Source organism: Gopherus flavomarginatus, chromosome 3 (assembly GCF_025201925.1).
Source record: "Gopherus flavomarginatus isolate rGopFla2 chromosome 3, rGopFla2.mat.asm, whole genome shotgun sequence".
Lineage (NCBI taxonomy): Eukaryota > Metazoa > Chordata > Testudines > Testudinidae > Gopherus > Gopherus flavomarginatus.
In genome coordinates, this window is record NC_066619.1 from 200,642,298 (window position 1) to 200,660,580 (window position 18,283).

The 18,283-nt window shown below is 40.3% G+C and overlaps 1 protein-coding gene across 5 annotated transcripts in view; it reads right to left on the reverse strand.

Annotated features, from left to right (window-relative positions):
- The window catches only part of LRBA (LPS responsive beige-like anchor protein), a 590,754-nt gene that overhangs the window by 275,553 nt on the left and 296,918 nt on the right, over positions 1 to 18,283 (reverse strand). For all 5 annotated transcript variants that reach the window (XM_050946210.1, XM_050946208.1, XM_050946209.1 and 2 more), the window contains one exon: positions 731 to 855. In XM_050946210.1, the coding sequence (XP_050802167.1) occupies positions 731 to 855 (125 nt within the window). The remainder of the gene's footprint in view (positions 1 to 730; positions 856 to 18,283) is intronic.

Consider the following 18,283-nt stretch of genomic DNA (forward strand, 5'->3'; position numbering starts at 1 on the left):
ATCAATGGCTCTGCCTATTTATTCCCATTAGTTTATCAGGGCTTTCAAAACAGTTACAAAATTAAAATTTTAGAGATACACATTATAATGGAAATAGAAACATGTAGAGCTTTCTCCAGTAAAAAGATGCAAATATGAACACATGAAAACATTAAAATGCTATCTCCCCTCTCACTCACCACTATGTTACCCCCTAGCAATCACTGCTTGGACTCTACCTTGCACTCTAGTATTTGTTAGCATCTCTGGCTGGATTCTCATGCTAAAATTTAGGAGATAGAAATACACAAGCGTCTCTGGAAATCCATATTGCTTTATAACTGCTTTTCTTTTTACACTAGAGCTAACTGAAACAATTGGTTGGGATTTTCATAGGGAAATATTTACTACTCAACTTGCTGAAATATAAATAGGTAATTTACCACAAATAATACATCCAGGGAGTAGTGGAAAAACTGTATCCACATTTGCTTCCAAGTAATGAGAACTGTGTATACAAACATTACGTGTAAAACATTTGCACACAGAGATTCTCTTAAGATATACTTAAGAAGAGGTTTAACAGAGGTTTATAATGAATAGTCATCAATTTACCTTCTTGTTAAACATGTTTGAAATTAAGTGACAAGCCTTTGGAATGTGGAACAGTGTCTTGTAGGAATGAAGGTCTAGTCTTCATTGCCGTGTACTGTACCTGCTACTACTGGCAAGAAGCAGTTTTTACACTGACCATGTTCTACAGCTGCTTTTAGTGTCGCTTCAGGATGTGTCGATCCAAGGGGGTTACGCACAAATCGTCGCCGGCGCCGCAAGTCATCTTCCCAGTAGTCAAGGCGCCAGAACTCACGAGGACGACTACAATGAAACAGAGGAGTCACATATGTTAGCAATTATCAAACAGCATGGTAGCGCTGAATTTCTGCATAAAGCTCTCCTTGTTTGCTCTGCCTTTTTTTTTTTTACCTCTCCCGTTTCTGCAATCTTTTACTTAGGTATGTCCTTGAAAATAACAATATCACCTTCCAGTCTAAGGAACTCCTTTCCTTTTTTTCTTGGAAGGTGAAATGAGCACTAAATATATCATTTTGAAATGAATTGCTGACAGTGTGATCAGTTTCCCCACACTCTAGTGGCATGTGCTCCGATTTCAGCCTCATTTCAGCCTCAGCAGGGCACCTTTCTCAGTGACTGCATTTATAAACCAGAATAGGGAAAAGGCTATTATAAATATGGTATAGCATTACCTATATTAATCAAAGTCTGTCCCCCTTCATTTTTCTTCCTAATTTGTGCCTTTTCACACAAGGTCAGTAAATCATACCATGAATTCTTGGTCCAGAAAGTGTTAACTTTAATGAATACCTCAGTTACATGGTTATGTATGTGATAATAAAATATTACTCTGTTTAGATGTGCAGGAATTTAATTAAAATAATCTCTTAAAATATTCATTACATTTAGCCCCAGAGGCTTAGAACAACACAAGAAAATGCATTTCTTTTCCATTTACTGTTTTTAAATAAACCATTCCAGGAGAGTGAAATAGCAATCTATTTTCAAGCAAATCAGATTGGATTTCTGTTTTATGTAGTTGTATTTTTACATTTAATTAAAAACTATGTTATGATGTGAAATAATTGCTATATTGAAGGCATACTTTTAAAAATTTCCATCTAGAAGAAGTTATATCAAATTCATTATTTTCCATTGTATGCTTCAAATATACATAGATCTTTTTAATATGGTCATATATAAATGCCAGTTACTATCTTGTTAGATGAATGAGAACCACTGTAAAAATATTTTAACCATGAGAATGTGCAAAAGCACCTATTTCAGGTACAGCAGTACAGCACATGAAAAAAGTCTACTGCACAGCACAATCATTAAAGGTCTTCAGCTAGGAAACCCATATGCTTCAATTACAGAACTCTAATTTTAGTAACATAACTTCTGATGGAATAATAGAAAAATACAGAGTAAAGTCCTACTTTTGTTTCACAAGCTAATAAGAAACTGTGTGTACCTGTCAAGGTGACAAATGGATAGCCTTGACTAATTTACAGATCAAAATGTTAAATATACAAGACATTTATACACCCTTAGTTTTGTAAATTAAATCTGAACAAAGAAAAGATAAATATTTAAAGGTAAATCCAGCTTTCCAACAAAAATAAATCAGTGCCACAATACACTGTACAATGATATGCTTGAACTTAATTTTTAAAATTTGAGATTTTGATTATCAGCTACTAAGGTACATGAAAAGGAAGTATATCCTGTATTTAATTGCATGGAATTATTATACCTAATTCTATTATTTAAAAAAAGAACATTGGTGTCTTAGATCTTGCCACTTCTTGAAAAATATACTAATATATTAGCATTTATTTTTATTGAAATGAAGTCTTATTTTTGCTATCCATAGCTACATCATAGTACATTTCAGTCATGTCTAGACTTGAACTATTTGATTATAAAATCAAATGAGTTTAGAGAAATGAAAGCACAGCCCAGAATTATTAAAAACATGGGAAGAGCTACATTTACTCAAAGCTCGATTAATAACGTAAAATTCTCCATTAGCGATTATAAAAAAAAGGCAGAACACAGCTGGCTACGTGTATGCCTTTGATAGTCGTAGAGCATGGATGGGCACTTCATCATTCTGCCTACATTTATCTGCTAAAATTATTATCAAATATCAGCCAGGATGCAGTCGTGAATCACGGAGTGCTCCTCGTCTTCAGGGGAATGATACAATGAAGGTCTATTCATCAGTATGGCAATCGGCACAAGTAATTAGTTCCCTAGACTGAGATCTCCTACAAAGCTTATTTCAGTCAGTACCACAAACATATGACAATGAAAAGCTAATGGAAGCTGCTAAAATTTGTTAACCTGTTCTGCCATCAATCCTTCTGATGCTCTGTGCCACTGTATTATGCAAATATGGTAAATTATTAATTTGTCATCCATCTATCTTTCTGTACTTTTGATGGAATTAAGCGATTCTGTTCTTATTGATAATTAAAATATGACATGTTAAGCAACTATACTAAAATTCTTAGAAAAATTAGATATAATAGTAGGCTCAGGCACAACATATAATTCTGTAACATAATTCAATATATCTTTAGCATCTATTCTTATTTTTGATTAAGTATAAAAAATTTGTATAGAATATCATGTCCCTTAGGCACTTGTCAATTATTCACAAACAACAGCCAGTAAACTATTAGGTTTGTTTATTTTGGGACTAATCCTCAAGGCAAGCAAAGGGAAAACCTATACCCTTTCACACAGAAACTAACCTACTGAGCAGTTTCACAGCAATAGACCTTCAGGTAATATTTAATTGTGACCCTGTTCTAAAAGAGTAGATCCCCTGGTCATTAATACACACTGGTATCAATTTAAGCCACATTTAATAGTGTAACAGTCACGGAATTAATCAAGTAACTATTGAAATCTGTTCAAAATTCAAACCAAAGCAATAATACATTGCCTAACCTTCATACCCTTATGTTAGAGTTGAGACTGCAGAGAGGAGGAGAAAGACAAGAAAATCACTTTGCCAGAATCTGAGTGATAGAATTAGGCCCGGGCTACACTAGATGGAGGGGTTTCGAACTAAGATACACTATTAGCCGTAGCTGAAGTCGAAGTATCTTAGTTCGACTTACCTGGCCTTCCTCACAGCTGCAAGTCGACTGCCACAGTTCCCTTGTCGACTCCGCTTACTTCTCCTGCCAAGGTTGAGTACGGGTGTCGATTAGCAGATCAATTTATCGCGTCCAGACGAGACGTGATAAATCAATCCCTGATACATCAAACACTACCCGCCGATCCGGGGGGGAGTATAGACGTACCCATAGACTGCTAAAGGAGTGAAGCTTTATAGAAGTAAACTGCTAAGATCTTGGATTGCTAGAGAATTGATGACGACTTCTATAACTGGATGTCTGACTGGAAAACTCTCTGGCCCTGCTGTAGAGGTTGCTATACGGAGTGAAGGTGCTGTATGGACTGGAGTAGTCAATTAGCAAAAATACACGTGCATACGCATGACAATCTACTTTTCATGGATCTGAAGGCTTATGAATTGCCAGTTATATGATTCACATAGGTTGGCTAGGGACCAGAGTAATTAGTAGTTCCTCAGTAACAGTATTAAATGAGCATATAAAACTACTTCAAATTAAACATTTCCTTCAAAAAATATTTCATTAATTTTTTTCCCAAGAATTACTAAGATTCAAGATGACTGCCTGCCTGTCTCCCTCTTCCTTAAGATGTCCTCCTTATTCCTATGCAACTACTGCTAAATAGAAAATTAGTTATTCATGGATTACATGAAATGTACAACCACTGACATAAAATACAGCACAAGATAATGAACATACTGTTTCCAGAAAAATTAAAAAGGTGCATTCACTTCACTGTGGTCTATAGGAAATGTTCTTCAAGCTTAGTATGCCACAAATGGTCATCTCAAGAACAAGAATTTCAAAAAAATCTATTTGCTATCAACTAGTTACAAGAAATAACTACAAATAAAACAAGGCATACTAACTAGGCTAATGATTTTGTTTCAGTGCTGCAAAACTGGAGTCCTAGGTCTGAGTTGCCTTGAAACTCTCACACCTGAAAGAATTAAACAGAACGTAAGTGACAACTGGATAATGCTATGAGTCTGTAATGCTATTGCAGAAGAACCACTTCTTGCTTCATTATCCCTGGTATAGTTGAAGCTGTTCTTGCACCATTACAAAACACAGGGAGGAGTCAGCGACTACAGCTGCGGAGATAGAAAGGGATTCATGGAGGGGGAGAGGAATGTAATCCTCCAAATGAAAGGGTAGGAGAGTTTTAGGACTATATCTAGGCCAGCATTTATTTCAAGCCAGATGTAGCACAGAAGAGGGGAAGGTTACTCACTCTGCAGTAACTGAGGTTCTTCGAGATGTGTCCCCTTCTGGGTGCTCTGCTGTAGAAGTGATAACGCCTCCTGTGCCTGGGATCAGAGATCTTTGGTAGCAGTGCCTGTTTCCAGTCTTGTGCCATGAGCAGCATCTATATAGCGCTGTGTGGTCCAACTGGTCTCAATCTCTTTTCTACCACAGTGTCTACTTTTGAACTCCGAAGAGAGGGAAGAAGGGTCGGTAGCAGAGCACCCATAGGGACACACATCTCAAAGAACCTTAGTTACTGCACACGAGTAACCTTCTCTTCTTCTTCAAGTAGCGTCCCCATGGGTGCTCCACTGTAGGTGACTGTAGAGCAGTGCCTTAGATAGATGTCACTTGAAGTTCCAGACTTCTACCAGGATGATAGGATAGTGCATTCTAATAGGGAATCTTATGCTCATGCGTAATGGTATAGTGTTGGCTAAAAGTGTTTATGGCTGTCTTGTTGGCCACTTTGCAAAGGTCAGTAACCATCATGCTATTTAGAAAGGCAATTGAGGTGGACAGCAAGCAAATGAAATGTGTCTGAGTTCCAGGTGGGCACTGCAATTTGTATCATTGGTAGCAAAGGAGGATACACTCCAAAATCTATTTGGAAAGACATTGTTTGGATACAGCTGATCTCTTTGGTCTTTCAGCAATAAAGAGGAATAAGCATGATGAGTGCCTGAAAGGTTTAGTTCTGGCAAGATAAAAGACTGTTTGTCTGACATCCAAGGTTTGAAGCATGGTTTCATGTTGGTTGCCATGTGGCTTTGGGAAGGAGAAGGGAAGGTAGATATGTTTGTTTAGATGGAAAGAGGATGGCTGGGCTCAAATGGGGGGCCAGTCAGAAAGCATAAAACTAATCTGGTATCCCAAGATGGGGTGGAGTCTCATACTTGAAGGTTCAGGTTTTGAAGGCCCTTAAGGAATCTTTTTGTTAGTGTGTAGGTAAATATGGAATGACCTTCTATCTTGGGGTGGAATGCAGTGATGGCAGCCAGGTGTATGCAAATAGAGCTTGTGGACAGTCCTGATTTTTAAATTCTAGAATGGAGTCTAGAATGAATGGCAGAAGAACATTCATTGCGGGGATATGTTTGGTGTTATATCAAGTCCGGAATCTTTGTCATTTATAGGAAAATATGGTGAGTTCTATCACATCTTTTACCCCTTCTGAACAAGTCATCTCCAAATCCCGGATCTATGACGGAGCCATGCCTTCAGATGGAGGAGTTCTAGACTGGGATGGAGGATTTGGCCTGCATCCTGCAAGAGAAGGTGTGGAGCCAACTGTAGGGTGATTGATGGACAGGCTACCATGCACATGAGGTAAGAATACCAAATCTGTCATGGTCCTGTTGGGGCTAAGAGAATGACTGTGGCTTATTCCACCTGTATCTTGTGGAGCATTTTGAACAATAGGGGAAAAGGTGGAAAGGTGCAGAGTAGACGTGCATCCCATGTAATGAGGAAGGTGGCCCCCAGACAGGGGCGGCTCTAGATATTTCACCGCCCCAAGCAGGGCGGCATGACGCGGGGGGCGCTCTGCTGGATGCCCGGAGGGCAGCAGGCGGCTCCGGTGGACCTCCAGCAGGCGTTCCTGTGGAGGGTCCGCTGGTCCCGCGGTTTTGGTGGACCACCAGAACCATGGGACCAGCGGACCCTCTGCAGGCGTGCCTGCGGGAGGTCCATCGGAGCCGTGGGACCAGCGGACGCTCCACAGGCACCCCTACGGGAGGTCCATCAGAGCCGTGGGACCAGCGGATGCTCCACAGGCACCCCTATGGGAGGTCCACCAGAGCCGCCTGCCACCCTCCCGGCAACCGGCAGAGCGCCCCCCACGGCATGACGCTCTAAGCACGTGCTTGGCGTGCTTGGGCCTGGAGCCTCCGCTGCTCCCAGAGACCAGAAACCCAGACCTACTCTTGAGCAGAATTGTGGACATTTGGCATTTTTGGCAAAGAGATATATGCTTGGGAATCCCCAGTGGTTGAATATGTGCCGCGAGGCTTTTGTCTAACTTCCACTTATGGTCTTCTGAGGATCTTCTGCTCAGAGAGTCTGTGATGGTGTTCTGACATCCAGGTACTTATGAGGCAGAGATATTCATGTCGTGGTGGATACACTGGTTCCACAATTTTAGTGGTTCTGAGCACAGGCATTGTGGTTTTGCTCGCTCTTATCTGTTGATGTAGAACATGCGGGCGATGTTGTCTGTCATTACTGTTATGGTTCTTTGTCCGATGAATGGCACAAAGTGTTGGCATGTGTTGTGGATTGCACTTAGCTCTAGGAAGTTGATTTGCAATGTGGATTTCAAGGGGGACCACCTGCACTGCATAGTATGGGTCTGTATATGTGCTCCCCAACTGATTAGGGAGGCATTGGTTGTCAGTATTAAGGGCGGTGTGGACTGGAGAAAGGGGACACCCATGCAGACATTTTGAGGCTGTGGACATCAGTCTAATGAGTCCTTGATCTTGAGTGATATCGATAAGAGTTTGTTTAGGCTATGTCTGTAGAGTATGTACACTATCCGTAGCCATGCCTGGAGACAGCGCATGTGTAATCAGGCATGTTTTACCACAAATGTGTCCCCTGCCAAATGACCAAGTAGCTGCGGGCATGTCCTGGCAGAGATCTATGGGTTGGTTCTCATGGTGGAGATGAGACTGACTACTGCCAAAAATCTGTGACTTGGGAGGAAGCCTCTGGCTTGTATAGGATACAGTTGGGCCCCAAAAAACTCCAGATGCCATACTGACTTTTGTATGTTCAGCTGGAGGTCAAAGTGTGCGAAAAGGTTCATCATTTTACTTATGGCTTCGACAGTATCGACTCTGGATGACATGTTGAGGAGGCAGTCATCTAGGTATGGAAATATTAAAATTCTTTGTTTGTGTAGGTGTGCTGCCACCACTACGAGAACTTTGGAAAATACACTTGGAGCTGTAGAAAGGCCAAAGGGCGGTACCTTGTATGGTCATTGTTGGAGCCCAGGATGAATCTGAGGAATCTCCTATAGGAAGGACATATGGTGATATGGAAATATGCATCTTGGAAGTCAAGGGCAAAGAACCAGTTCCCCTGTTCCAGTGTGGGATAATTATTGATAGTTTGATAATCTTGATACGTTGTAGTTTGACAAACTTGTTGAGGTTCCTCAAGTCTTGGATAAGTCTCCACCCACTGGATTTCTTTTGGACCAGAAAATAAAATAATTAATAAGTACAGGAATAAAAACCTTTTATTCTGTGTTGGAATGGAACCAGTTCTATGGCTCCCAGTCACAGAAAGCGGTTTATTTCTTTTTGTAGAAGGTGTTCATGGAAAGGGTCCCTGAAGAGGGCTGGGAGTGGGAGAGAGAGGAACGAAATGGAGTGCCCTTTGCTGATGATTTCCAAAGATCCATTTTTCCAAGGTGATTTGTCACCATGCTGGGTAGAAGGGAACCAAGCAGTCACCAAAATGAAGGGGAAGTAAAGATGGTTCCAACAACTGGATCAGAGGGAGGCATCTCTGGGCCTCAACCAAAGCATCAAAATTGCTGTTTGGAGGTGGAAGTATGAGGTGTAGCCCCTTGTGCTGGTATCTGCGTGTGCTTTGGAGGAGGCCTCTGTCATCTGGAGGGTGACATGTGGTGGTCAAGGCTTTGGGCATCTTCTCTTTGGTACTGGTGTATATCTGAAAAGTGAATGGAGTGTTGTTCTAGAGTTCTTTAAGGTATGTCAGGACTCATCCACACGGTCTGCAAAGAATTTAGAATCTTCAACAACGATATCTTCAACAGTGGTCTGCACCAGAAGATACCTTTCGAACTCTCAGTGTTATGTAACGTAAAAGGTGCTGAAGCTGAGACCTTTGATGTAGCCATCCAACAAGACAAATTTTGGAAAGGATTGATTTGTAATTCTATACTGTTCAATTCCTCAGGATCAGAAGAATTTACAAATACAGTTGTAGACCCTTAAGCGGTGGACTGTTTTTTGGAACATCACCCACAAGTTGATTTGAAGATCCCACCTTCTCAAAGTTCACCTTCTCAAGTTCCAAGCTATCAGTAGGAATTTAACTGGGTCTTAGCATTTCATTGGACTCTCAATCAGAAGATCTTCCACGAGGTTTAATTTGCAAGGTGGGCAAATAGGCATTTCCCATTGATGAGAAAGCCAGAACCTGCAAAGAATTATCAGAATTTCCTTGGCTCTGTCTCACTGTCTCACCAGAGCTTCCTTTCCACTCTGGCAAAGCAAGGAAAGCTTAAATCCTGCAGACTAATTTCTATCAGTGCCTGGAGCAGAAGAGGTTCTTTTTTTGGCTGGAGGCATAACAAATAGATCTTTGGGGCAGTGCCTCACCAGATGAACACCATGTGAAGAGAATGAAAGCTGACAGGGGTTTGAATATCCTCCCTAAAGCTAGGGTTACCAGATGTTAAGGGGAAAATATCAGGACCACCGTGGGAGGGGGGCAGGGAGAGTGTTTGTTTTTGTTTGTTTGGTTGGTTGGTTTTTTTACACTAACCCATCCAGGAGTTCGGCAGCAATTGGCGGAGAGCCCTTCAGTCGCAGACAGTCTTCAAAGGTATTTTGGCAGCAGGTAACAAACCTTGCCACCAAAGACAGAAGCACCCACCGCTGAAATACCGTCCACGACTGATGGACTCTCCACTGAATTGCTGCTGAAGACCAGGAAACAAAATATCGTGACAAATGGTGTCCCAACTGTACTCTGGTCAGAACACAGGACAAACTCCTCAAAATCGGGACTTTCCAGATTTTATCGGGACATCTGGTCACTTTACCTAAAGCTTCTTCATCTCTAACAATGCCTGGGGCAGGAAGGTTCTGGACATTGTCGTCTCCTCCCAGGAATGAAAAATATCTACATCACCTTGCTATAGAAATGCAAAGGAAGAAAGGTAGAAAACAGCTATGTTAAAGTAATGAACAGAATTATACACAGAAGGTAACTACTCAGTGAGCAGTTAACCCCGCAAAATTACAGGATTAGTTCACAGATTTAATCCAAGGCAGGGAAGCCTGAGGGATGCAATATAAAAATGGCTATTTGATGAGCAGCAGTGTCTTTTTCATAGTTCCCATTAAAGAAGGGCTCTAACAAGAGACAAACTTGTAACAAATAGTGGGACTGAACAAAATGGAAACACTGATGTGTTCAATGAAGGATACTTTGTTCAAGTGCTGGCACTGAAATTTATACATTAAATCTAACTTTACAGGATAGGCTCAGGAAGAAAAGCCACAACAGGGAAGCATAAATGCAGTACATCAAGAAAGGATTCCCAGTTATCTTTAGTGACTTCATTGAGCACAAGCTCCAGAATTCTCCAAAGATTTCAGCAGTGAAAAGGTAGTGTATTATTTTGCTTTGATCCCTCGGGCAAACCTTATCAATGAAGTCAAGTAGATAAGCTTTCCTTTCTTGGATGGCCAACATCTTATTTAACAGAAAGGATAAATTGATCAATAACCCATGTCAAAAGTTCTGGGTTTTGAGCCTGACTCTCCAAGACAGAAGTTAGAGAAGGAAAATAATTCACTCTTCACAGAGGCAAGAAAGACCTCTTGGGAGGTTTTCTTAGAAGCTGTCATAGAGAATTTTTGAACAATTATGGAAGCCTTCTACCCAACAAGGACTGGGAAGAACTGATGGGATCATTCATATTGTGCTTGGAAGCTTATCTCCAGGAACCACCAATGTGGCTGGAAAAAGAGGCGGTTGGGTTGGCAGAACCATGGATGTGGACTCCCTCCACACATAATCCCCCTAACACTAGTAAGGAGTTTACCGTGGATTGTAATGTGACCCCATAAGGTCCATGTCATTAAGATGTAGGAACATCATCAGCAACCCTGTGGGCAGAGGGGTTACCTGCACAGAGTATGGTGTTGCCAGATTCAGGGAGCCAGAGTGGAGGCAGCGCAAATCACAGGTGCACAATGGATCCCCTTCAGAGTCTGGCCATATTCCCTACAAACTCTACTTTTGTATATGTCTGCACCAGACATCACTTCATCCTCTGAAGGTATCTTGTCATTCATTTCTGACAATAAGAACCATATACAATGAGGAGCCAACTTCAGCAAGTCACTCAGCACCCTGATAGACTCTCCTTGGTGAATAGTGACATCTGTCAGAGGAAGTGTAGAATGGGGGCAGCCACTACCATTTTTGGGTAGTGTACAATGCCTGCATCCAGGCTTCAAGGTAGTGGCAGCACCACTAAGCCTTGTAGGCCACAGTCCCAGTACAGATAATCAGGAAGAGTGGAAAGAATAGAGATGGGAAGATGTTTGACAAAACCCAAAAATCAGTGGCCTAAATCCTCAAGTTCAGAGCAGAGCTGCTGAGAAGAGCTGTTCTGTGGTCATAAGTAGCAGGCTTAGGTTATGTCTACACTATGGACCTTATAGCAGCACTGCTGTAGTATAGCCACTCTTTGATAGCAGCAGAGAGATCTCCTGCCAGCATAATTAAACCACCCCCCATGAGCAGCACTAGCTACATCGGCAGGAGAGGCTCTCCTATGGACATAGTGTTGTCCACCTGCATTTTTGCCAATTAAACTTATGTTGGTAAGGGGGGTGGTTTTTTTTTTCAGACCCCTGACTGACAAAAGTGTTAATGTAAACAAAGCATTAGGCTGTGATGCAATTCCAGTGTTTATAGGAGAGTAGCATTTTAAGTGCCAAAATAAAAAGTTTTAGCAACTTGTTTAGCCTCAGTTTGATCTCCAGACTGCAGGATTCTTTCTGTGTGCTCAAAAATCAGATATATGCATATTTATTATGCAGCAGTTAATCATTACAAAACAAAATGATAGGGGCACAGAAAAGGTGGAAGAGGAGATATCTTCAGGGATTCACCTAGGAAACACCTAGTACCTGGGTTACCTACTTAACTCCATAAGTATGAATGAGAGAACAAAACATTTTCTCTGTGACAACGATACCTCCCTTGTATTTCCCCATATGCAATATTAGTTCTTACTGTATGTAATTTCTTGATGCTGTCACTTTTTGAAGACATTGTCACTTGTAATTTATTAGGCTCATCTTTATGTAGTAATTTAGGTATATTTCATCACAACCTATACTGTCATACCCCCAAATGGGTCATTATGGTGACCTGAATATAAGTTTTTCTTGTTAGGTCATAACATTAAGTACCTGTTTGCAGATTACCACATTCAAATTGAAAAAAAGATGAGATTTTAAAATGTGTATTTTCCAATGTAAATAAACAAAATTCCTGTCTTTTGAGACTAACTGAACACTAGTTAATAAGATACATAAAAGTAACTCAGTGACTTCAAAGCTCTATTATAACACACTTTATCAAGCTATTATGTCCCCCTAAACTGCATCAACTTCACTAATATTTATCTTAATTGTAGCAGGAAATTGGTTTTAATAATCCACGTTATTTTATCACAAAAATGATTATGTTTGATATCTATTGTGAAAAAGTTCCTCCTCTACCTTGGTGGGTCCTGCGCTTATTGGCAGATTTGCTCACCTCAGTGATCTTCCCCACAGTCTGGATCAACTCCTCCTGTGTCTGATCAGGAGTTGGGAGGTTTAGGGGGAACCCGGGCCCGCCCTCTACTCTGGGTTCCAGCCCAGGGCCCTGTGGACTGCAGCTGTCTATAGCGCCTCCTGTAACAGCTGCATGACAGCTACAACTCCCTGGGGTACTTCTCCATGGCCTCCTCCAAACACCTTCTTTATCCTCACCACAGGACCTTCCTCCTGGTGTCTGATAACACTTGTACTCCTTAGTCCTCCAGCAGCACACCCTCTCACTCTCAGCTCCTTGAGCCTCTTGGTCCCAGCTCCTTACACGCACACCACACACTGAAGTGAGCTCCTTCCAAACTCAGGTGCCCTGATTAGCCTGCCTTCATTGGCTGCAGGTGTTCTAATCAGCCTGTCTGCCTTAACTGGTTCTAGCAGGTTCCTGATTACTCTAGTGCAGCCCCTGCTCTGGTCACTCAGGGAACAGAAAACTACTCATCCAGTGACCAGTATATTTGCCCTCTACCAGACTCCTGTACCCCACTGGTCTGGGTCTGTCATACTATGAACATTCACACCTACGAGCAAATGCACAGTACAGGAGAAAACTTCAACACTGTACATATACACAGTACAGTGTTATAACTAATACAAAATTGAACAGAGCCGCATAAGTGCAGTCTCTAAGTAAGGGAAAATAAAATCTCACAAGCTGAAATTTAAAACACTTAGTATGTAAGGAAAACAGCTATATTTTTTAATGAATGGAATGTTGCCTTCCCTAGATTTGGTCACAAAGTTTTTTGTTCCCATGAAAATTTTTGATGAAAATGAGAACTTTTTTCATTTTTGTCAACATTCTTCTTCAAAAGTTAATGAGTTTGCAACAAAAATAATTGTTTGTGGGGATGGCATTTCAATAATGGAAAATTTGGGGCTCTCATTCTGTGACAAACCTGATAACTTTGGTGAAAATTGGATATTTCCCATTCTTTAATCAAAAACAAATTTAAAATATAAAACCAGCTCTAGTGTTTGTGTGTATAATCATTTACATGTTATGATTATATATAAGGCCCCATATCTTCCGTAACTACTCAGCTGAAGAAACAATCATGAATGTTCCCTCTACCCCACCACTCAAGATACTGGAGGCCCTGTGGAACACTTTTTCCTGCTCAGCACCTAAAATATGGGGCTTAAAAGAAACAAGATGGAGCCACGCAGCCAGGTTGGCACAAGTGTAAGCAAATGGCATGTCAGTAATCCTCCTTCCATTGGAAGAAATAAAAGGGCTAGGAATACCTTTGCAGAAAAACTCAAGTCAATTTTACCATAAAATATTGGCTCTTTATTTAGACTCTCCAATACTATACAAAAATTACTAACAATATTTTTTTCTCATTTCTAAATAAGCTGCTAAAGATTCAGTAATGCTCTTAACACTGCTATAAGATCAGACATATTTCATCCTCAGTTTAGTTCTTTAAATATGGAAAATATTTTTTCATGGACATATTTGAAAGTAAGGTAATTCTAGTCAAGCATATATAAGTACCTTGCATATATGCTAGACTTACAAATAAACCTTAGTTTAGGTGAAGAGAATACTGAAGTAGAATATGAAGAGAATGGTGCTTCTGGGGTTTATGGCTAGATAAATAGCCATATAAACAGCCAGTTGGTAACCAAAGTCAGAACCTACAAGAGAGGACTGGTAGATAGCATGACTGGAGGAGATACCCCAGAAGAAAATGATTTTTTTTTTTAAACTAATCAACAATTTTGATTCCCCATCATACCAAGTAAGAGAGGGCAAGTCATCATCTTCACACTGAATTAACTCCTAGCAAGCATCTATGTTTATGCAACAAAGAGAGAGACCCACTAAGCCATCGGACAACTGATCAAGACTTGCACAGGCATTATCTTCTTATTCTTGTTTGTGTACATAATGTAAATCTTGTGTCTTTGAAAATGAACATATATACAAAGACTACTTCTGGCAGCTATGTTTAACTTGTCAACTTCCACCCATCAGCAGACTTGAGCCACAAAAATAATTGAAGAAATATTGCTTTGCTATTTTAAGAAAATTCAAGTTTCAGTGTGTATTTCATACAGGTTTGTTCAATACAGCATGACCTCAAAATCCCAGAGATGGAGGATGCCGAAAACCTTTAGAAAGGCAGGGTTCAGTAAGGCAGAGGAGTTGCCCATGCATTCTGAAAAGCCTACACTGAGGATTTCCCAAGACTTAGGTAATAGTGAAGAGATAATGATTGATTGGCTGTAGAATAGCCTGTTCTCCAATCAGCACTGACCCTTTAAAGCTAGCTAATCTACAACACTGGCCAACATTTTCTTCAGTATGAAAGGGTGGAAGCACAGACTTTTTGAGTACTACTCCTGAGGACTTTGATTAACCTGAGTTTGGTAAATCTGAATTGTAGAGTATATTATTTTTAAGGTAAACATTTACCTTAAGAGAAGAGAGTGAAACATGACTTAATTCAGTTGTTTATTTTCATGAATTATTTTATTCTTAATCTTTAGTTAAAATATGAAGGGTTAGTGGCTGCATACATGTACTATGCCAACTCAACCCCAATCAAAATGCAGAAGTCACTTTAAACACCAATGACAAAATTACTGGTATGAAATCGGATATTCTGTTATAAACTTTTAAGATCAGTATTCATTTTCAGTATCATGCACCACTAAGATTTATTCTTTGTTGTACTAGTCACTAAGAGGGATTAGAGACCACGGTTTTCACAAGAAGGATGTCTTTCATCTAAACTGGTACCCAATTTATAGGGAATCATGTTGCTGGACTTTGGAAATGAAATATGTGTGTGAATCTGTAAGGGAGAGCAACAAATACATAAGGATGACTTACCAAAACATTTGGTATTGCCCAATAAAATTTTGCTTAAAAAAAAAAACAATGATCAACATATGTATTTGATGTAATATAATTTGACTTGGTGCTTCATGATATTTTGATTAAAAACTGGAATGATATAAAATTAACATGGCACACAGTAAATGGATTAAAAGCCGGCTAAATGATAGGTCTAAAAAATGTAACTGTAAATGAAGAATCATCATTGAGTGGGTGTTTTTCTAGTGGAGTCCCACAGATTCTTGATCCTACACTAACTTTTTGTCAATGACCTGGAAAAAAACAAAATCATCACTGATTGGAGGACACAAAAATTGGGGGAGCCATAAATAATGAAGACAGGTCCTGACACAGAGCAATATGGATTGCTTGGAAAGCAGTCGGCAAGCAAACATCATGCTTTTTAATATGGCTAAATGAAAACATATACATCTAGGAACAAAGAATGTAGGCCACACTTAGAGGATGGAGGACTCTACCCTGGGAAGCAGTGACTGGAAAAAAAAACCTGGGCTTGTGGTGAATAATCAGCTGAACATGAGCCTTCCCAGTGTCACACTGTGGCCAAAAGGTGGCTAATGTAACACTGGGATGCATAAGCAGGGGAATCTCAAGGAGGAGTAGAGAGGTTACTTTACCGCCGTATATGGCACGTATGTGACTGCTGCTGTAATACTATGTCCCATTCTGGCATTCACAAATAAAGAACGATGTCGATAAATTAGAGAGGGTTCAGAGAAGAGTCACAAGAATGATTAAAGGATTAGAAAACATGCTTTATAGTGAGAGGCTCAAGGAGCTTAATGTATTAGCTTAAAGAAAATGTTAAGTGGTGACTTGATTACAGTTTACAAATACCCACATGGGAAACAAATATTTGATAATGGGAACTTCAGTCTAGCAGAGAAAGGTGTAACTCAACCCAATGGCTGAAAGTTGACGCTAAACATTTTCAGACTTGAAATAAGGTGTACATTTTTAACAGTGAATGTAATTAACCACTGAAACAATTGAATGAAGGTTGTGGTGAATTCTCCATCACTGGCCATTTTAAAATCAAGATTGGATGTTCTTCTAAAAGATATGGTCGGGAATTATTCTGGGAAATTTCTATGGCCTGTGTTATGTACAAGGTCAGACTAGATGATCACAATGGTGGTTCCGCGTGGCCCTGAAATGAATGAATCTATGAAACACAGTGGTTTATAGTACTCACTCCTGCTAGAGAAATATTTATTTCCCCAATATGCATCATACATGGAGTGACTATAACATGTACCAGCTGTTACAATTAATTCCTGAAGAACCATCTAACGTGCTATCATGTCCCACTGTGTGGCATACACTGATAGAGAACCTTACAGTGTATGAGTTTGAATGCTTGACACCTTAAGCAGCAGGATTAAAATCTATGTGAAAATCTTAACTCAAAATCTCCTTGCTTCCTCTCTCTAGGTTTGTATATCACAGTGGTATCTAGTTTTTTTATGTTCTATTCACTTTTCTGGGCTTCATCTGCAGTAGACATCGCAATAATCATTTTTCAGTTATTATGTTGTATACAGAGGCAATATTAGCCTGGAGGAATGAATCAATAAGTGGGAGCCAGGATACTGAGGGTTAGAGGCCTTGTCTACACTAGCATTTACTATTAAAAAAAAACAACCCACCCAGAACTGTATCATCATCTGTGCAGCTCCACCAGGAATAGCAACAGTCTGAGTATTAGCATAGGTAGCCACCAGAAGTTACTGGCATTTTAACAACGTCACCAAGAGTTTTTCTGAACAGGAACAGGCAATATGGTGTTAAAGCAAGTGGCATAAAGTAGCGTTCTCAATTACACCACTGGAGGAGTTGCACTGTTGATAGCACAAAGCCAGGACTTTTTTTTTTTTTTAAACAAAGATGTTTGTGTAGAAAGACTTACTCAAGGACACAGAGGATGTTAGCGTAATAACTAGTATTAGAACCAGGGCCAGCTCCAGGCACCAGCATTCCAAGCAGGTGCTTGGGGCAGCAATCTGCAAGGGGCGGCAGTCCGGGTGTTTTTGCCGCTCCAAGCAGCTGGCCAAATGGCTGCCGTGGACGGCGGGGACAGTCCGAGTGCAGTTAGGGCAGCACTTGCGTTTCCACGGTGGTGGCAATTCGGCGGCAGCTTCTGTGTTCAGCTGCCCATGGGGGTAATTCGGTGGCTTCTGTCTTCCAGCTGAAGACAGACGCTGCCGCCGAATTGCTGCCGCCGTGGAAACGTGTGTGCCACCCTAACAGCACACGGACTGCCCCCGCTGTCCACGGCAGCAATTCGGCACGCTGCTTGGGGCAGCAAGAACAATAGAGCCAGCCCTGATTAGAACTCTCTAGTTCCAGATTCCCAATTTTGTTGAACCCACTAGACTGTGCCTCTCTTTCAGCTGTCTTTTACACTAAAATCTCTCAGCCATTTAATTTTAAAAGTTTATCAATGAAATAGTAAACACTAAACAATGAATAAACATTTATTTTTCAACTATACTGCTTAAAAATTTAGAAACAACATAGCAGTAATGTTACTAGACTGAAGTAGTGGTATTTACTGAGCTAAGTATGTTATGTTCATAATTTTGGAACTTTAGTATTTTAGTAATTAGACCTCTACTTTGCTATTTACTTTAAAAGAGCTAGATCTGATAACAGCCGTATAATAAAATTCCATAGAACATATGTGATATGGCAAACCAAGTAATTACTGGAAGTCTTTCCTTTCATTATATGTAGGAAAAAATATTCTACTACTCCCAGCACCGTTTTGTCATATTCCACACTTTATTTAAAAAAAAACAAACCACAACACAACTACCCAAAACTACATGCTTTTTATTTCTAGATGTTTAAGCTTA